This window comes from Artemia franciscana, chromosome 18 (assembly GCF_032884065.1).
Source record: "Artemia franciscana chromosome 18, ASM3288406v1, whole genome shotgun sequence".
Taxonomy (NCBI): Eukaryota; Metazoa; Arthropoda; class Branchiopoda; order Anostraca; family Artemiidae; genus Artemia; species Artemia franciscana.
The window spans coordinates 11,276,866-11,299,149 of NC_088880.1; the positions used below are offsets into that span (position 1 = coordinate 11,276,866).

Genomic DNA, 22,284 nt, shown 5'->3' on the forward strand with positions numbered 1-22,284 from the left:
AGCTAATTTTGGAGATCTTCTTTCATTGTTTGATTTTCCATTCTCCTTTACAGTTTAAATTTTCTAATATAACGAATATTGAATAACTATAATCAATTTTGGAGATGTTCTTTCATTGTTTGGTTTTCTGTTTTCCTGTAAATTTGGCCTCTACTAATACAATGATATTTGAATTACTTTAACCAATTTTGGAGATCTTCTTTCATTGCATGGTTTTCTGTTCAGTAAAATTTATATCTCTTAATATAATGAATTTTGAATCACTGCAACCAATTTTTGAGATCTTCTTTCATTGTTTGGTTTTCCATTCTCCTGTAAAATTTACATCTCCTAATGCAACGAATGTTGAATTACTATAACCAATTTTTGAATCACTGTAACAAATTTTGAATCACTGTGACCGATTGTGGAGATCTTCTTTCATTGTTCAGTTTTCCATTTTCCAGCAAAATTTACATCTCCTAATATAACGAATGTTCAATCACTATATCCAATTTTTGAGTTCTTCTTTCATTGTTCAATTTTCCGTTCTTCTGCAAAATTTAAGTCTCCTAATATAATGCATGATGAATCTCTTTAAGCGAGCAGATCTTCCTTCATTGTTTGGTTTTCCGTTTTTGCGTAAAATTTGCATCTCTTAATTTAACGAATGTTGAATCACCGTAGCCAATTTTGGACATCCGTTGTGATTTAGCATTATGTTTTATGCTCTTCGAATGGTGGTGAGTTGGTTCAACCCTCTGCTTGTTAGTAACAAAAAAAAACAGTTTTATCCGGATCATCACGTTAGCAGTTTTCTTGAGAACGAAACTACCCTACGAGCGAAATCCTGCTTATTTGTTTTTAGTATCCCGCATCCCGTAGTATACTTTACTCCGTTGATTTGTTTTTAGTGTCATTAATTTAAAAAAAAACTTTTTACACAAAACAAGTTTTTTAAAAAGAAGTGAAGAGCTCCATTTTTTCCAGTAAAGCGCAAATTATTTTCTGGTCTTGAGAAGGCATGGGGATTATCATCCCTACTCATGCTGATTTCTGCTCGTTTTGAGTTTGATTTTGATTATCTGTTGTAATTTCTCGTCGTTATAAGTTTTGTTTATTTATTGATTGTGCTTTGTCGTAGCTTTACACTTGGAAGATTATTTGAATTTATTTCTGCTAATCTTTGGCTAAATAGTTCTTTTTCATTGTTCGGTTTTCCATTCTCCTGCAAAATTTACATCTCCTAATATAACGAATGTTGAATCACTGTAACCAATTTTCGAGATCTTCTTTAATTGTTCGGTTTTCAATTCTACTGCAAAATTTATATCTCCTAATATAACAAATTTTGAATCACTCTAAGCAATTTTGGAGATCTTCTTTCATTGTTCAGTTTTCCATTTTCCAGCAAAATTTACATTTCCTAATATAACGAATGTTGAATCACTATATCCAATTTTTGGCTCTTCTTTCATTGATCGGTTTTCCGTTCTTCTACAAAATTTACGTCTCCTAATATAATGCATGATGAATCACTTGAACTGATTTTGGAGATCTTCTTTCATTGTTTGGTTTTCCGTTTTTTCGTGAACGTTGCATCTCTTAATATAACGAATTTTTAATCACCGTAACCAATTTTGGAGATCCTCTTTCATTGTTCGGTTTTCCATTATCCTGTAAAATCTAGATCTCCTGATATAACGAATGTTGAATCACCGTAGCCAATTTTGGAGATCCGTTGTGATTTAGCATTATGTTTTATGCTCTTTGAATGGTTTATGTGGTAAGTTGGCTGAACCCTCTGCTTGTTAGTAACAGAAAAACAAGTTTTATCCGGATCATCCCATTAGCAGTTTTCTTTGGAACGAAACTACCCTACGAGTGAAATCCAGCTTATTTGTTGTTAGTATCCCGCATCCCGTAGTATACTCTACTCCGTTGATTTGTTTTTAGTGTCATTAATTTAAAAAAACTTTTTACACAAAACAAGTTTTTCAAAGCGAAGTGAAGAGCTCCATTTTTCCAGTAAACCGCAAATTATTTTCTGGTCGTGAGAAGGCATGGGGATTATCATCCCTACTCATGTTGATTTCTGCTCGTTTTGAGTTTGATTGTTTTGTTTGATATTTGTTGTAATTTCTGGTCGTTATAAGTTTTGTTTATTTATTGATTGTGCTTTGTCGTAGCTTTACCCTAGGAAGATTATTTGAATTTATTTCTGCTAATCTCTGGCTAAATAGACCTCTTTACTTTTCTTTTAAAAACTTGTTTCGTGGAAAAAGTTTTTTAAGTTAATTTCCGTTCGTTTTTTATTATCATACTTTTTTTCATGGAAAAATATTATTTTATCTCTTTTCATTTTTTCTTCTATAAGAATCCATAGTTTGGGTTGTATTTGTGTGTTCGAGAAACTTTTTCTACAATTTTCAAGCCTGATACAAACAGTGTTTTTAATTTTATAACTCTTGAAGTTGACCTGAAAAATAAAACTTAATATCATTCCCAATAGATTGTATCTCGCTCTGTGACAACCTGGATACACTTATACCATTTTTATTTATTTAAATTGTAAGAGCAGAAGTTGTAATAGTAGTAGCCCCAAAAATTTCAACTTAATACCCCCAGTCTTCTCGATATGTTGCTGAGGTGTCCTATTGGCAACCACAAACAAAATACCTTTTGATTAATTTAAAGCAACATTTAGTTGTAAACCATAATGGGCCAATTGCATAATTATGGGTGGGGACATGCCCAATATCCCTAAAGACATAGTCGTTGGACTGTTCTACTATGCTGAACAAAATGGTTGTCTCAAAATTTTGACTGGATGCGTTTGGAAAAAGAATGTGCTTGAGAGAAAGGCTGTTTGCCCTCCAATCTCTTTTTACTCTTAAAAAGAGCGCTATACCTTTTAATTTTGAATTGAATTAACTCCTTTACAAGTTTCAATAATATTTTTAGTACTTATAGAGTGGTGCTACATATGATATTGCTTATATGCCCTTTTGAAAACCTGCATGCATGAAATTTTTCATTTAATTGAAATTCCTCTAAAATGTTACCTAAAAGTTTCACCTTAATACTCTTAGTGTCATTAGTTACAATAACTGTAGTGGCAGTATTAAAGTATACACATAGTGCCTTATGCATAGTTTAAAATCCCCACAACTTACCCTTATACACAACTTACACTTAATAATATAAGTTCGACTTCGATATTGCTTTGTCACCTTTTTGAAAGTCTACATGCTTATAGTTTATTTTGACTAATTTCAACATCCCCCTATATATTCCTTAAAAGCTTCACGTTAATGCCCTTAGCTTGCGCAGTAGCAATAGTTTTACAAGTATTAGTAGCACTATTTGCATAGCACCTTTGGTTTCTTCAACATCCCCTTCAACACACGCTGAAAGTTTCAGCTTAATACAGTCAACCATTCCAGAAGCATTTCTGATGCGTTTGCCTGACAACCTGTGTGGGCATAGCGTGTTCCGAATTAGTTCCATACAGTTTCTATAAACCCCAAATTTTTCGCTTTAATATCCTTTGTTTTAATAACTGTGGTAATAGCAGCAGCGGTAGAATTAATTGTAGTAGCCTAAGCTTTAGTGACAATAGTAGTAATAGAAGTAGTAACAATAGTAACAGTAGTAGTAGTATGAGTAGAAGCAGCAGCATTAGGATGTGGATATTTTCTTTTGATTATTTCAACATCCCTCACACCAAGCCCTGTTATTTTCAACTTCACTCACCAAACTGCTCCTAAGATATTGCAGTTAAACCCTTTTAACAACCTCCATACAGACGAGGTGTTGTGCCTCAGCTCATCTTTTCCCCTAAAAATTCCTTGAAAATTTCTCCTTCATAGCCTTAGGCATAGTTGTAATAGTAGTCACAGTACTAGTATTGATATTGCTAGTAATATATTGAATTGTCGTAGTACTACTAGCATTAGCAGTATTAGCAGATTGCCTTATGGTACATCCTTCTCATCAAGTCCTGGAAGTTTCAACCTAAGGCAATTAGCCATTATTATGACACTGCTGATATATCCTTTTGATAACCTATATCTTCATATACTTCTTGAAATTTTTATCTCAATCCTCTTAACCTTACAAATAGTTGCAGTAAAAGTAATAGTAGCAGTAAATGTTACAGTAAAAGTAGTATTAGCATTAGTGTGCACATATTTCCTTTTGGTGAAATGATCTTCCACTTTAAGCATTTTCTGAAAGTTCCAACTTAATACCCAAATCAATCCTTGATATGACTTATTTTGACAATGTGCATGCAATGTGCATCAAAGGGCATAGAGTCCTTTGATTTAGTTCAAACTTCCCCTCATTGTTGTAAATGGATTAGTGTGGTAGTAGTAATGGTTGTACTTGTAGTGCATATTTTCATATTAATGGTTGTACATTTTCCGGAATTTTCCAAATTCATATACTCAGCTATTCGTGTGTTACATCCTTTTGACAATCTGTATACACGTAACGCGTTTCGATTTACTTGAACACTCTCCTCAACATTCTCTGAAAGGCTCACGTGAATGCCCTTCGTCTTCTTGGAAAGTAAAGTTTGAACATACATGCCTTTCTCAATAGCATATCCTATGTGTAAACAATGAACGAATTGCCTAACTTACAGCCCTTGCCCTAACGACTGCGGGGACTCATAAAAAGGGCACTGGAACATCTGATTTACATTCAAGTGAGCCTCCTCCAGAGTTTTACGGCTATGCTATCCACATAAACCTTAAGTATCCTTTGGGTATAACTCACAAACCTTGCACTGAGGGCCGTGGGAGGTGTCATCCTCAAAGAGATAATTTCCAGACCTTTCAACTACGTTGAACAAAATAGCTATCTCAAAATTTTGATTAGATTTGTTTTGGGAATTGATGGCATGTGGCAGGGGGAGGGACTTGTTGCCTCCATTCACTTCGATTATTAAAAAGGGCACTAGTCCTTTCAGTTACCAATCGAATGAGCTTTTTCCGAAATTTCTAAGATAACAAATGACCATCTCAAAATTTCTATCAGATACATTTCGGGAAAATATGAAGGTTGGGGGGAGGGGTGTACAGCCTCTGATCACTTTGAATCATAAAAAGGACACTAGAGCTTCTGATTACCAATCCAATGAGCCCCTTCCGAAGTTTATACGATCACTCTTTCAGGTTTTATAAACCTGGTATACCCCCAGGGCGTGACTTACAAGCCTTGCCCTTAGGGCTGCGGGGAGGGAGCCGGACCTTTCACTTACGTTGAATAAAATGGCTATTTCAAAGTTTTGATTAGATGTGTTTGGGGAAATGGTGGGCGTGGGAGGGGGGTTGGGTGCCCGTAATCACTTTCGGCTATTAAAAACGGCTCTGGCCTTTTCAATTTCCAATCGAATGAACTGTTTTTGAAGTTTCTACGACAACAAATGGCCATAAAAATTCCTATCAGATACATGTCTTAAAAAGGGCACTAATTGCCTAATTACCTATGCAATGATAAACTTCTAATTACCATTCCAATGAGACCCCTACGAAGTTGATACGATCACCCTTTTTATATGTACCTTACATGTCCCCAGGGTATAACTTAAAACCCTTGCCCTGAGGTCTGTGGGGAAATGTTGTCATCCTCAAAGACATAATTTCCGGACCTTTAAACTACTTTGATCACAAAACGACTATGTCAAATTTTGATTAGATATGTTTTGGGAATTAATGGGTGTAGAGGGGTAGGGGCTTGTTGCCCTCTATTCACTTTGACTATTAAAAAGGGCCCTAGCCCTTTCAATTTCCGATTGAATGAACCTTTTCGGAATTTCTAGGATAACAAATGGCCATCTCAAAATTTTTATCAGATGCATTTTGGGAAGATGTAAGGTTTGGGGGGGGGGGCTATCCACCCTCTGATCGCTCTGAATCATGAAAAAGGCACAAGAACTTCTGATTGCAATTCCAATGAGCCCCCTTCGATCACCCTTTCTATGTAATTCTGGTGTGCCCCCAGGGCATAACTTACAACCCTTGGCCATAAGGCTCTGGGGGGAGGGGTATCATCCTCAAAGATATAATTTCTGGACCTTTCAATTATGTTGAACAAAATAGCTATTTCGAAATTTTGATTGGATGTGTTTTGGGTAAGTAGTGGTTGTAGGAGGGGTTTAGTTGCCCTCCAATCACTTTTGACTATAAAAATGGCACTACCCTTTCAATCTTCAATTGAATGAGCCTTTTTCGAAGTCCTTCGGTACAAAGTGCCCTGGTCTAAGACAAAACTTAGGCAGCGCTATTGTGCTGCCTATGATTAACTGCTAAAAAGAGTTCAAGATGTGCCGATTGGTGTGTGAGAAAAAGAGTACTTATATACTAATAGGTAACTAGCACCCAATAAAACTAAATAAAACTAAAAATTTGCGTAAAAACTGAAAATCAACGTTATGTTTATTTGTTTTTGAGTGTTAATTTTTTCCATTTTTACCATTTTTCGTACCTTCTTTGACTTTTCGCAAATTTTGTCGTTAATGGCTTTGACGACTATTCAGCACCCATTGAATTGTCATTGTTGGCAAGTTCACTTTTCTAAGAGACTAATTAAACAAAATATTATAATCTAAGGTGGAGGAATTGCTCGTAAACTACTTAGCGAAGAAGAAGCGGTATCGTCGATTCCTAGAAGCTCGTCTTAAAAAAGAAGATGCTGAAAACCGACTAACAGCTGAAGATATAAGAAACTTGAAGACAGACGAAATATCAAGTGATAATCCAGCATACCGTCAAGCAGTGGACGAGGGACTGCTTGAAAGCTACTATGTAAGTTATTGAAACACCAGAATAGCTAGTACTATTATTATCAAAAATCATTAATCCGCTTAAAACAAGGTGAAAATAAAGTTCGGAGTTCTTTATTTAACAGTAAAAAAAAAACAATTCAACACAATCTCCCTCGTAAGTCTCCATGGCCGGGAAAGAATAGGGGAGAAAAAATACCAACATAAAAATATATTTTCATCAAATATCCTGTCGCCCACCTTAATAATCCCGAAAATGACAAGCTAGGCAGGGAGTAGCCCAAAAGGTGATATTTGAGTCTGGTTGATTACACTCAAAAATGTATAGCAAAAAAGAATGGAACAAAAAAAAATAATGGAAAGATAATAGGTAGACAATGTTTATGCGATTTGTATTGGGAAGTTTATCCTGCTTTGTCTCAGAAACGTGTATAGTCGCTTCTTTGATCTAAAATTAAAATGATGTTACAAAGATAGATAAGAATAGTCTAGATAAGACTCAAAGAAAGATAGTAAGGAGAGATAGATACGAATAGTAAAGAAAGATAGTAAAAGATAGTAAGATAGCAAAGAAAAATACTTGAAAAATAAGATAAAAAGAATAAGATAAAAAAGAAAGATACAAGAAAAATAAAGATACTAGATAGTAAAGAAAGATAGATAAAAATAGTCATTCTTTACTATAAGTCTAGATCCTATTGCTTATAGAGATCTATCTTTTATTTGAAACTTCTGATTTTAATCTGTCAAACAGCTCTAATTTTAGCCTTGGCCGGAACGGTACAGGCCAGACAAAATACTACCAATGGTAACCTAAATACATCTGGACATTTTACAGTTAATTTCTTCGAACACGTCAGGTTAGAATTTTCGCAAAATGGTGGTGAAATAGTATTGTAAAAATGTTTTGTCAAACTACTTGCAAGAGAATTAAGGTTAAAAACAGAATATTCTGTATATATTGAGAGTGCCTCTGAAAAAATTCTGGGAAAAATCCTAAATATACTGAGAGCCACCACCCACCTTGGTGAACTGAAAAACATTTTAAAACACTACGAATAATAATAATAATAATAATAATCTTTATTCTTTTCCTTTATCACAATGCAATAACATGGGTATTGCCAAACAAAAAAAAAGAAAATAGAAAAACGCAAAAAGACGCAACATAAAGAACACACATGATGAGCTATCACTTCGATTTGAGGATATTGTCGTTGTAGTTCTTCACGAAGTATGGAACGAAGGAGTTTAAAAATCTTGTCTTTGAGTGTGTAGGCGGGCATTCTAACAGTTCTTTTCCCTCTTTAAAAGTTGCCACCCTCGTCTTGTGTGCGTCGGGGACTTCAGGATGTCAGCTCCAAACTTCATCAGTGTTTCGTGCCTCCTTTCATCCAGGGTTGGGAGCCTGAGTTCGCTCAAGCTTTCTTCGTAGTTTTTGTAATTTGATCCAAGAAATATTTTGCAGGCTCTTGTCTGAATTGTTTCAAGCTGACTTTTGTCTTTCTCTGTGAGCGATGGGTGCCAGACAGGACAGCCGTACATGACTATGGACATTACATAAGTTTTGTAGCACGAAAGAAGGAGTTGTTCTGTCATTCCAAACCTTTTGAGATTTGCAAAGGATTTTAGAAGACCAGCTGCTTTTGCTGTGATCTGGTTGATGTGATCTCCGTACCTAAGATCGTCACTTAGTGTGATGCCGAGTATTTTAACTTATTTCTTTGTTGGAGAGGTGCAGGTTCGTCAATGCTCTTCTTCTTTAGGAAGTTGACACGCAACACACAGCTTTTCTCAAGACTTAGCTGGAGCTTCACTTGATCAGCTTGATCCCGAAGCTTTGCGACCAGGGGCTCGAGTTGGTCGTGTGTTTGTAGAACGAATCGTAGTAGACTTATTGAACAGTCCTCTGCGAACTTGCACCTTTGTTTATGTTGTCTCATCAGTCGGTTGATTACAATGACAAATAAGATGGGATCTAGCTTGCTTCCTTGGGCTGCTCCACATGTGATGTCTTGGAAGTTGGATGCTTCCCTGTTTTCAAGTTGTACGCACTGTTGACGACCGGAAAGGAAACTTGCGATGATGCACAGCAGAAACTGCGAGACCTCCAGAGCACGGACTTCATTGATAACAGTCTCGTGGTCAAGGAGATCGAAAGCTTTCACGAAATCAGAAATTATTATATCAGCAAAGGCCTCCGAAATTTCTAGATGCTCTAGTAGATCATGAAGTAATCTGACCAGATAATGTGTTGTGCTGTGCCCTCGACGAAAACCGAACTGCATAGGGTCGATTTTATGTTCTACTTCTGCTAGTAGCCACTGTAGAATAAAGTCTTCAAAGACTTTCGAGATGATGGGCATCTTCGAAATCGGCCTAAGGTCTGACGGTGAGGTCGGTGATGTTTTCTTCGGAATAGGTGTGATAAATGCCTTTTTAAACTTATCTGGAAAAACGCCTTCCAGTAGACACTGGTTATACATCATAGCCAATGGCGTGGCCAGGAAGGAGGAGCATGTGTGTATCAGCCTTATAGGAATTTCGCCGGGGTAAGAGGCTTTCCTAATATCTAGGTGTTCGAGTTTTTCTTGGACCTGGGAAACTGTGATGACAGGGATGGTTTCAATCGGACCATTCTGTGGTAAAGTATTGAGGGGAGGCTGTTGGCGGCAAATATTTGAGAAGTGGGCATTCATTATTTCTGCGGTTAAATTCTTTCCTTGCTTGTCCTTCAGAATGGATTTTGACTTCTGCTGTCCCATTAACTTCCGTACAGGTGTGTGGAACTTCCTTGGATCACTGGCTGACAACCTAGCGAATATTTGGTGTCCATACAGACGCCTAGCTTGCTTTAGTAGTCTCACTACTATATTTCTTTTCCATTTATATTCATCACAATGGGGCTTTGTCTTGTAAAGCATGTCTCGCTCTCTCATTGCAGCTTTTATGTTCGGGTTAACCCATGGTTTGCTCTGTGGCTTGATTGTAACTCGCTTCTCAGGGAAGAATCGTTCGTACTCTCGAGTCGTTTTCTCATAGAAGAGTTCGGTCATGCTGTTTGCATTTTCGTCTTTGAAAAGGCGGAACCAGCATACCGAGTTGGGCCATTCTCTGTAGCCAATTATGCCCTCCTCTGTGAGCGGACGGTAACTGAACTGGGTTGGTTTACTAGGTTCCACTGTTGACTTAGGTCGCAATAGAACGGTTGCGTGGTCCCTGGTTGAGAGTGGTGCTTCCGCCGAGGGATCTAAGTAGAAATCACCAAGTGTAGTGAAGATCAAATCGAGGGTGTTTTCTCCTCTTGTTTTTACATTAACTATTTGACGAAGGGCTGTAGAGCTCTCGATCCAGTTCGGCTTCAGGTCGTTGAAGTCCCCGCAAAGGAAGATTCCAGCATATGGGTATTTAGTTCTGATGAGGTCGCAGCTTTGTTGGAGATATTCCACTAGTTGTCGCCGGTATGGTCCTCTTGGAGGGAAATATACCGTGGCATATATCAGTGACGACACTTGACGAGGTAGGCCTTTTGGTCGTGCCCAAAGCCATGAAACTTCGATGTCATGGGTCTTTGGCATTGAGACATCCAGGATCCTGTGAGGCATGTTTTCTTTGCAGTAGAAACCGACACCGCCACCGTGCGTCATAGGCTCACCTGATGCGCTGCAGCGTGGGGAAATATAACAGGAGTACCCGTCGATAATGGCCAAAGCAGAAGACGACATTCATGTTTCTGTCATGCACATGACGTCAATGTCGCGTTTCCTTTAGAAAACTTCCATATCTTCTGTCTTGTTGTTGAGAGAGCGAACATTCGACAGGGCTATTGCTGGAAAGCGGTAAGTTTGGGTTGGCTTCGTATTAAAAACTGTTTTCTTTTTCCCTCTTTCCAGATTGCAGGAAGAAGAATCAGGAGTCTCTAGACTTAGACCTTGAGTATTTATTGAGGTGGAGGTGGTGATGATGCATTTTGGATTTGTTTTGATTTGCTATGGCCAGGGGAGTCCCTTTCCGGGTAGAAGGTTATTTGACAGAGTCGATTTGGTTTGGGATTTACCGGTTTTCCTCCTTTTTTGCAGGTTGTCGTGGTGATTGTCAGATGGGCTCCTCAAGTTGCAGAACGCTGGACTGGAGCTTTGTTGGTCTTGCTCCCCATTTGACAGATTATATGGTGGAGGTATGTTTCTGTAGAATTGGCACCAAGAAGTCGACAGCTCAGATAACGGGGGGTTGCGATTCCTGGTATTTTCATAGTTATTATTTGTAGAGTTGATGGTGGGGGTGTCAGGCGGTAGTAGTCAAGTAACATATTATTCACTGTTTTGTCTATGGTTCTTTGTTGCTATTGTTGTGTTTGATCTGTTGCTACTCGCTCATGGATGGCATTTTCAATTCTTTTGAGATTCCTTCTTTCTGCTTGAGTCTGAAGCTGGAGTCGTGTAAGATCAGGCCCTATGTAGATCTCACAGCGGGTCTTGGGATCTGTAGAATTTCGCAAAATTCTGGCATTTTTCAGAATGGTATTTCGTTTTGCCAAAGTTGAAGCGTCATCTCGGAGCTTTACAAAGAGCTTTCTTGGTTTGTCTCTTTCTCTTGTTCTTACTAGTTGCCTAGTCTCAATAAAGTCATCGATTTCTAAGGTGGCTCCTAAGCTGTTCTTTCGGCAAAGTTCAATGATTACTTGTGACTTTATTCTATAAGATTATCAGACTCAGGAATTCCCGCTATGACTAAGTTACGTCGTTTTTCTTCCCACAATTGCTTCTCCTTTTCAGCTAATAGAAGCGTTTTTATTGGGTTGGTCACGTAGGCTGCAGTTGGTATACTTGTACCAAGACTGGCTGCTCCATTTTGAGCCACATGGGAATACAGTGCTTGATCGCCAGAATTTAAGGTTGATCGTCCCTCTTCATTTGGATTGAACGGTTTTTGTGCGATCTGCCATTGTCCTAACTTGTAGCTGCAGATGGGCTACATTCCGCTTGGAGTAGGATGAACACTCGTATCGAAACAAGATTGATGAAGTTTCATCGATTGATGAAGGGTCATGAAGTTTCATCGAGAGGACAATATCAGTGTTTATTCCACGGCAGGAGGCATGCTCCCACTCACTACAGAAAAAACAGTGAAATGATGTGCTCGCTTCTGTCTGGGTGTGGCAATAACTGCAAGGTTCGCTAGGAGATTGTATGGTAGGGGTTTTGTGAACCAATGGACTTTCACCGATGATCGAGGGTTCATTGTTGTCTAAAGACTCCTTTGAAGTAGTAGATGCAGTAATGGAGCCTTGATTGTGCTGCCTTTGGCTTTTTGGAGTTCCGACTGTCGCGACTTTTGGTGTGTTAGTTACTTCTTCGCATCGATGACATTGCCACTTCCCCAATAATTTTTCAGTAGCTTCTTTGCTGTAGGTGACGGATGCACAGGAGAAATGTAACCACTTCGTGCAGGTACGACATTGAATTCTGCCTTGAGCTCTTGTAACGTTTTTCTTACATCTGAGACATGGATCACCAGCCATTTCTCAGAAAGCTCGTGTATACTGTTGTTTCACTATTCCACAATCAGTTCGCCAGCAAGCACAAGTCGCTACCTATAGGACAGGTTAATAATAATCTGAAGAAAGTCTATTTCAAATCCACGCACCAAGCACTGAATGAATACCCAAGTTACTGAAATTACCCAGGAACAAAGGAAGCGTAAGGACCCCCTCACCTATTCCCCGCAATTTACGGGTAACTGAATACCGGCGGGTACAATACGGCACTTCCGGGGGGCTCCTTCCCCTCTTCTGCTTGTTCTGAGAAAAAATCAGCACTTAATGAATGGCACTTAATGAAAGGTTTCTCCAAATGTAAAAGATAAACGACTCAGTGTAATTAATCTGCGGACTTTTGGAAGATAGATACTTGGCAACTATAGACCGGCGCTATATGAAAAGCCACAAAAATATTGCTATATGAAAAAGGCGATGTAGATGGCGAGCTAGTCCATATGAGAAAAAGATGGCGCTGATAAAAACATCCAGAGAAAAAGACCTCTATTAGGAATTTGAGAAGGTCTCTCAAATTCTCCTTAGCTAAAAATATATCTCTAGAGTGTAGAAATCAATATGAAAATAACCTCAAAGTAATGCAGAAGCTTTATCCCATTAACAGCAAAGAATCAAACTCAACCACAATCACCCTGGATTTAGCATAGATGCTTCAAAGCTTTAAAGATATCTACAGTTGTTTGTTTCTGCTTTCCCCCTAGTTTTAATACTTTGAGCTGAATCCTCTTGCCGTGAAGACTGTAAAAATGTTGTGGATGACCACAAAGCACAACCCGCAGACCTATACCAAAGCAACAAATTCAAACATATCACGGGAACTTCGTTAGTACTGGATTTTATTTGGCTGTGTATATGCATTAAGTTTAGACGTTACATTTCTAAAAAAAAAACTATTTTAGAAAACAAAAGAATTTATTTGACTTAATTAATTAGAAAAATGGAAGTTAATTAGAATATCAAATTAGAAAAATAACAAGTAATTAGATCTAACATGTGTCAATGTTTTTATGATTGACATGTGTCAAAATATAAATATTTTGTACCTGCAACTGAATAATAAAGAACTTTCCACTAAAGGAACATCGAATATAGGGGCTGGAGTTAATCATAATTATGAAAATCATGAAATATTTTTTTTAACAAGAATGTTATTTTGACGACATAAGAATATACACAATGTCACAATCCTGAGTTTGGTTTTTGTCGTGATTGTGATTTCTTTGCAGAAGGAATTGTAACTGCTTGCTGACTGTGCAACCCTGGGCTATGGTTGCATATTTCTTTTTTTCTTTACGCTCAAGAATTATTCTGTATTTTAAGGTAATAATTTCATTTATTGATTTGCTTGTCTTGAAAGACACACATCATTTGCGTGTATAAAGTTTTTGCCTTAAATTTATCTATGAGGTCTTTTTACTGAGTAGAACATTTCGTCCTCGCCTAGTATTTGATTGTTTATTTGTATCCAGAGAATATTTTTGGTTCTGGTTTCTAGTTGTTTTAGAAGGGACATTTATTAAAAAAAACTTTCAAGTAGCTGTCTTGGTCTATAGGTCCCGTCAACGGCATTTTTTTTACATTCTCTTTCTTTTTATAAGTAGGACAATTTCAAGTGAAAAAAAATAGTTTTTATTTCATGTGGCTGAGTGAAAGGAAAAAAATTAAAAGAAACAAAACAAATGCTATGATAACTCAATTGAAAATTTTTTAAAAACAAAAACAGTGAAAAACAACTAAATTTTACATTTTAGGTGTAAATAAAGATATTTTGTCTGAATTTTTGCTTCTTTTGAGAACTTAGACCCAGTCTTCTTCTCATGTCGCTATATTTAAGGCATATGAGGTGGGCTGATTGGTATTACAAGCTTAATTTGAGGCATCGACTTGTATCCACGTGGATCAAGTATTCTAGTTACGTTACAGTATCTTCATTCCTAACAGAAAATGGAAACTTGGATAATTGGGTGCTAGCCAGGGGGTTAATATTTTGATCTCTATTCTCAGTTACAATTGCGCTCGTGGGTATAGCCAATAATTCCTTCTGTGATGTTTTAGTCTGTCCCACACTAAATAATGATGGTCAATTGTTTCTCTTTTGACTTCAACATCTTACCATGTCAACTACTTGTGGAAGAAAAAGCAACTTGTTTCCAATTATTTTATAGCTCTCTAAAGTTTTACATGCAAGTATTGGATTAATGACGCTCTTTGACTACTAAGATCCATGCGTCAGCCCTGCAATGTGTTTCAGCAGTTGGGGTCGAACCCTGGGTCTCGTATTACTAATATGAGGTCAAACCCACTGCGCTGCCACAGGACAACACTTACATGTAAATATAGCAAATCAGTCATCTTTCCTTGCGACATAGGGGATCGAACCCGGAAACCATGGACCAAGAACCACAGTTTTATCCACTTCACTGTCACAATGCGTTGCACATGCAGGTGTATATTTGTGTCAACACCCATGGTTTTATCCACTCCGCTCTCAAAAGGCATTGTGCATGCTGGTGTTCCAGTAGTTTCAATTTTGAAACCGAGCTGCAATAGGGCTGTGCATAATGTTCTGAAAATCATAAGAGATATTTGCTACATTTTTAAACGGTCACTCTTTAATGCTAATAACAAACAGCTAGTCTTAGTCTATACCAGTTGATCAGTCTTGGTTATGTTTGCTTGTGAAATTCTAGAAAGAAAAGACTTTATACAAACAAGTTAAAGATTACTTTAAAATGTAGCGATGAATCTGAAACTTATTTCCTTTCGTTTCACAATAGTTTACAGTGTGTCTAATATACTTTGTCATTGATCAATATTAGCATATCTTGGTAGAATGTTCATATCCGTTGGAGAAGGATGGTGTAATAGATCTTTACGATCTTTAGACGTCACAGGGGTCACATTTCCTTCAATCATACGTTGAATTGCATTCAACCAGGACTAATCGGCTTCTCAGTGCTAAAAAAGTCCTATTTTCATTGTCTTTTTTTTTTGTTAAAAAAACCTTACCATACCTGAGTGAGTACCATCTGCTTACATCAGCTTTAACATCAGCTTCACTTACTGAAGTGGTATTATCGGTAAAGATAGTTAATTTAGTGAAGATCTAGAAAGTAGAATAGACAATGCCAAGGGTGGTTTTTATTGCACTTGGTATTAACCAAGTGACATATAGCAATCGCCAATTCTGTCGGTCTGTCTGTCGGTCTGTCTGTCTGTCGGTCCCGGTTTTGCTACTTTAGGCACTTCCAGGTAAGCTAGGACGATGAAATTTGGCAGGCGTATCAGGGACGGGACCAGCTTAAATTAGAAATAGTTGTTTTCCCAATTTGACCATCTGGGGGGGGGGAGTGGGGGGTCGGTTAATTCGGAAAAAATAGAAAAATGAAGTATTTTTAACTTATGAATGGGTGATGGGATCTTAATGAAATTTGATGTTTGGAATGATATTGTGTCTCAGAGCTCTTATTTTGAGTCCCGACCGGATCTGATGACATTGGGGGGAGTTGGAGGGGGGAAACCTAAAATCTTGGAAAACACTTAGAGTGGAGGGATCGGGATGAAACTTGATGGGAAAAATAAGCACAAGTCCCAGATACATGATTGACATAATCGGAACGAATCCGCTCTCTTTGGGGTAGTTGGGGGGGGGGGGGTAATTCTGAAAAATTAGAAAAAATGAGGTATTTTTAACTTACGAACGGGTGATCGGATCTCAATGAAATTTGATGTTTAGAAGGATATCGTGTCTTAGACCTCTTATTTTAAATCTCGGCCGGATCTGGTGACATTGGGGGGGAGTTGGGAGGGGGAAACTTTAAACTTGGAAAACACTTAGAGTGGAGGGATCAGGATGAAACTTGGTGAAAAAAATAAACACAAGTGCTAGGTACATGATTGACATAAACGGAACGGATCCGATCTCTTTGGGATAGTTGGGGGGGGGGGGTTAATTCTGAAAAATTAGAAAAAATGAGGTATTTCTAACTTACGAACGGGTTATCGGATCTCAATGAAATTTGAAATTTAGAAGGATATCGTGTCTCAAAGCTCTTATTTTAAATCCTGACTGGATCTGGTGACGTTAGGGGAAGTTTGGGGTGGGGTAACCTAAAATCATGGAAAACGCTTAGATTGGAGGGATCGGGATGAAACTTGGTGGGAAAAATAAGCAGAAGTCTTACATACGTGATTTACATAATTGGAACGGATCGTATCTATTGGGAGGGGGGGTTAATTCTGAAAAATAAGAAAAATGACGTATTTTTAACTTACGAAGGAGTGATCGGATCTTCATGAAACTTCATATTTAGAAGGACCTCGTAACTCAGATCTCTTATTTTAAATCTCAACCGGATCAAGCGTAATTGGGGGGGGGGGGGGCAGTTGGGGGGACCGGAAATCTTAGAAAATACTTAAAGCGGTGAGATCAGGATGAAACTGGATGGGAAGAATAAAAACCTGTCTAAGATACGTGACTGACATAACCGGACCGGATCTGCTCTCTTTGGTGGAATTGGAGGGGGTTGATTTTGAAAATTGAGGTATTTGTAACTTACGAAAGGGTGACCTGATCTTAATGAAATTTGGTATTTAGAAGGATCTTGTGCTTTAAAGTTCTTATTTTAAATTCCGACCAGATCCCGTGACGTTGGGGGGAGTTGGAAGGGGAAACTGGAATTCCTGGAAAATGTGAAAATTGGGGTATTTTCATCTTACGAATAGATGATCGGATCTTAATGAAATTTGATTTTTAGAAAGAATTCATGTCTAAGAGCTCTTATTTCAAATCCCGACCAGATCGTTTGACATTGGGGGGAGTTGGATGGGGAAATCTTGGAAAAACACTTGGAGTGTAGGAATCGGGATGAAGCTTGGTGGATAGAATAAACAAATGTCGTTGATACGTGATTGACAGAATCGTACTGGATTCGCTCTCTTTGGGGGAGTTGGGGGGAGGGGTTCAGTGATTTGGCGAGTTTGGTGCTTCTGGACGTGCTAGGATGATGAAAATTGATAGGCGTGTCAGGGAGCTGCACAATTTGACTTGATAAAGTCGTTTCCCAGATTCGACCATCTGGGGGGCTAAAGGGAGAGGAAAAATTAGAAAAAATTAGGTATTTATAACTTACGAGTGGGTGATCGGATCTTAATGAATTTTGATATTTAGAAGGACATCGTGACTCAGAGCTCTTATTTTAAATCCTGACTGGTATTAAGCCTCTTATTTTCCTTTTTAAATCAATCTATTGATTCATAGAATTTTGTTAGAGCTCATACCATATGATCTCTTGGCTCTTAGCTCTTCTCGCCTCGTCACAAGTGCCATATGAGCTCTTAGCTCTTGTTCATGATTGGAAAAGGTTTGTAAAGATAGAAAGATCCGTCTGTGAATCAAGGTTAGAATATAGGAAGCTACGGTGAAGACAATGGTCAACTGTGGTTCTGAAATGTGAGCGCTTCAGGAGAAGGAGAAAGATTGGTTAGATGTTTTCCATATTTAGTATAGTATTCCTTAAATTCCTATCCTTCAATTTGTTCGTTGCTAATTTCCCCATTCCTGAAAGAAAGTGTGAATGCCCTGTCCTGGAGCAATTCTATTTGTTGCTGCCCATGATTCGACCTGCACTATTTCGAAATGTGGTCTTTTGCTATTCTCCTCTGTATCGTTAATTGAATTCTCTCTAAGAAATAAGAGGAAAACCAGGCTCGCATTGAATGCTAACCGTATTTCAAACAGTAAGCTGTACAAAAAATGTGGTTCTATCATACTTTCTAGGGCTATAATAAGATAAAAGGGATTGACAGATAACATGGGCTATAATAAGATGGACACATTTTGCGAATGAAGGACGACAGATTACCAAATATCGCCCTTTTTGACCATCCATCTTGGGCCAAACGGAAAAAAGGTCATTTTCAAATGGGGTGGGGAAGAGGTCTTAAGAAAGGATTTTAAGGAAATTGGAGCTTCTTGAAAGGGATAAAGAGGGAATCTGTTTGTAGATAGGGATGAAGCAGGAGCCTATGCAGCTATGTTGGCCTCATCTGGTTTGGTGTTGCTGTGAGTTGTTGGTAGTAGTAGTAGTGGTAGTAGTAGTAGTAGTAGTAGTAGTAGTAGTAGTAGTAGTAGTAGTAGTAGTAGTAGTAGTAGTAGTAGTAGTAGTAGTAGTAGTAGTAGTAGTAGCAGTAGCTAATTTTCTTTCTATATCTGACTGAAATCAATACATTGAATTTAGTTCATTTTGATAGATCACTTACTGACTCGTTAACGACTCCTTTTACCTAGCAAAAGTCCTGCTTGCCAGTCCTTATGACCCTCGCTTTGCTCGAGCTTTAGATCTTCCAATTTTTCTTGTATTTGTACGGTTTACGGTTTTTTTATATTTTTGCAGGATGTTTTTATTTGACTTATCTTCACATGAAAAAAAAAACAGCCTTTTAGGTAGTAGTGTTCTTTTTTTTACTTTAGCGATTTTTAGGTACGTCAAAATTAGAGGCTACCTTCCAATAAAATTTCAGCCCAATCGTAAAAAAGGGGCAAGCTTTGAAAATCCCTTCCAGGAGCCCCTGCCCCTGCCACGTAAATTTACAGTCCCTATGACTTGGCGAACATATTTCCAAAATATTCAAGGTAATTAGTCTGACTGTTAACGGTATGGAATTTCTTTTTTACCCATGCGTTTCGATCTTGATGGATAAAATGCTAGTCACCGTCATCTGTTGGATATGTACTAAAAAATATGTATTAAAAATATCGCGATGATCTCCTTTACCTTTTGAGCAAATTCCACACATATATTCACATTACTGGATTTTTTAATATGAAGGATATAAAAAAGATATGAAAGATATAAAAAAAATAGATCATTTCCTCAAATTAAACTCTTTGGGAAAGTATAATACACATTGAGGTTGAATTTCAACAAAAAAAAAAAGATGTTTAGGATTTCACAGACTTTACGGATCAATGAAATAAGGCGTTAACTGTGGACATAATTTAGATTATTTGGAGCTATTTATGCAGTTTGGTTATGTTTTTGTCTTTCTTAAAGTTGCTGGTGAATCAGTCCTATTGAAGAATTTAACGCAGAGGCAATTGAAATCTTTTTTAATTTATTATTTCAATTTCAGGGCACAATTGAAGATTATTTAGAGCTGTTTATACAGTTTGGCTACGTTTTTCTCTTCTCTGCTGTATACCCAATGGCCGGTATTTTAGCCTTATTGAATAACTTGTTAGAAATACGTGCTGACGCCTTTAAGATGTGCAAAGTATTCCAAAGACCACCATCTATGAAAGTTAGACACATTGGAGCGTGGCAGGTATTAATTTATCAAACGTAATTAGAGTTTCATACTTTGTTTGTCATATTATATGATTTGTTTGATTTCAGGACAGGGTATGGGACGACAGATAGTGTGTTTATTTTAAAGGTATTAATAGATAAATATGGAAAGGGTAAAACTTGTCTTTATGTGGGATTTCTGGATCTCCATAATGCTTTTGATAGTGTCGACAGAGAGTTATTGAAGGATGCCATGCTAAATATTGGCCTTCCCCATTCAATAGTTAAATTGATAGTGAGCATGTATACTTGTGATAGTGGAATCATTCAAGTTGGTAATAGGTTTTCGAAGCTTTTTGATATTAAGCGGGGAGTAAAACAGGGCAGCACCCTTTCACCTAAGTTGTTTAATATTTTTATTAATGATGTTGTTAATTTTCTAGAGAATAGATGGGCTCCGAAAGTTAGCCTAGGGACTCAAAAACTATCTCTCTTATTATTTGCTGATGATATTGCTTTGGTGGCTAATAAACCGCAAGATCTACAGACTCTTTTGAATCTCATAGAAGAATATTTGCATATAAAAAAGCTAAGGCTGAATACTGAAAAGAGCGAAGTTGTTTAAAAAAAGGAAGGTTGGGGACGATGAAAAAATATACATTTAAATTTAATAATAAGGAACTATGTATAAGTAAAAGAATAAAATATTTAGGCTTTATCTTATTGGAAAATGGAAGCCTAAGGAGTCAATTTTGATGAAATAATTAAGAGAGGTAGGGTGGCCATGTCAGCTATATTTAGAAACCCGACGATAATGGGGATTATGCAGAAAAGAATATTTAACACAAAAATTTTACCCGTGATAGAATATGGAGCAGAGATATGGGGTGGAGAAACGGTGCAGCAACTGGAGTCCCTTCAGCTCCAGTATTATAAAAAAGTGTTTGGTCTACATCAGACAACTCATTCACAGATTCTGAAAGGTGATATGGGCCTGTTTTCTTTAAAGCTACGTAGGTATATTTTAATGCTTAGATTCTGGTTGAAGTTAACTAAGAGTAATGAAGATAGACTAGCAAGAGTGGCATATGAAGAGATGTTGAAATGTGGTTTAAAAACCTCGTGGCCATCCCAAATTAAATCATTACTAGAAAAAGTAGGAATGCCTTATTTCTAGAATAATGGTCTTTGCTTTCACGATGTACCAACAAATTTAGAAAGCCAGGTACGATTTATATTAGAGAGTCAGGAAATTCAGCATTGGCAAGGGCTGGTTCTTGATTCTACAACCCTACAACATTATAATCAGGCAAAACCTAGTTTTGGGGAGGAAGTTTATTTTAAATTTAATTTACCGGCTATGATTCTACGTCGTTGGATTCAGCTTAGGGCAAATTGTTTTCCAATCCAGAACAGGCAAAAAACGTTCGACAAAAATAAAATGATAGTTGGTCCTGATAGGCGGTATGTTTGTCCCCTTTGTAAAGATGATGATGAAGACTTGGATCATTTTCTCCGGAAATGCCCGGTGCTCTTGGATTTACGGGAAATTTATTTGCATGGGATTAATTGATGCTTCCGGGTATTCTACAAAATAGTAACCCAACCACAATATTTCGATTGGGAGTATATATAGATAAATCTTTAATAAGAAGAAAAAGTTTTATATGATTAATTTCTTTTGTAGTTAGATTAGGTACTTTTTGCGTTGAATTCTGTTTTTTTGTGCGTGTTCGTACTGTTGTTAATTTCCTTGCTTGTGTGGTATTTATTTATATTTTTGTGTGTATATGTCCCACGGGTTTTTGAAATACACTTATCTATCTATCTATCTATCTATCTATGAAAAATCTGCTGACACTGATGACAAGCTGCCTTGGCATTTTCAAGTCTTGTATTTCATTTGGGAGCCAAGTTGAATTTCGGGCTTCGATAGTTTAGATGCAAATATGCTAGAAGAATGAGAGGTAGATAAGCAGATAAATGAGCACACCCTTTGTTTTGTGTCTGTAATTAAAGAAAAAAAATCAACTAAAAGTAAGGAGCAATATTAAAACTTAAAACGATCAGAAATTGTTTCGTTTATGAGGGGGGTCGCTCCCTCCTCAACACCGCGCTCTTCACGATACAATTTTAGTATTTTTAAAATGCTTCTTTTTGTTCTAATTAAACGACCCTTGTGTTTCAGGAGTTTCTCTTAAGGAAATGGGACAAAATTCAAACTTTATCGTAAAGAGCGTGGCGTTCAATAGGGCGCAACCCCCTTATTTACGCTCTAATTTCTGGTCGTTCTAATTTTTAATATTACTTCTTACTTTCAGTTAAAAAATATATTGTTTTTTTTCATTTAATTTCTTATTGTTTTTTAATTTATTCCCCATAGAAAAACATACGCTACACAATTCAATTTTGGTGAGATGTGACCCTCGACAATTACCCTTAACATCTCCACAGTTAAAATCGAGTTGGGAAATAGGAAACAAGACAAAAATTATTTCGTATAAAGATTCCAGAAAGTTCCCTCAGTGTAAAATATCCACTGAAAATTCTACACCCTGGAACCCCTCTCCTCTCATGGGAAACTCCCAGTGGAAAAAAAACAGTAGAAAATCCCCCCTCCCCTCCGAAAAATGAATGCATACTTCCCAATGACAAATACTATACGTAAA

The 22,284-nt window shown here is 37.4% G+C and overlaps 1 protein-coding gene across 3 annotated transcripts in view; it reads left to right on the forward strand.

Annotated features, from left to right (window-relative positions):
- LOC136038602 (anoctamin-10-like) overlaps positions 1 to 22,284 on the forward strand; it is a 206,980-nt gene that overhangs the window by 173,015 nt on the left and 11,681 nt on the right. For all 3 annotated transcript variants that reach the window (XM_065721810.1, XM_065721812.1, XM_065721811.1), the window contains 2 exons: positions 6,600 to 6,794; positions 19,461 to 19,652. In XM_065721810.1, coding sequence (XP_065577882.1) covers positions 6,600 to 6,794; positions 19,461 to 19,652 — 387 coding nt within the window. The remainder of the gene's footprint in view (positions 1 to 6,599; positions 6,795 to 19,460; positions 19,653 to 22,284) is intronic.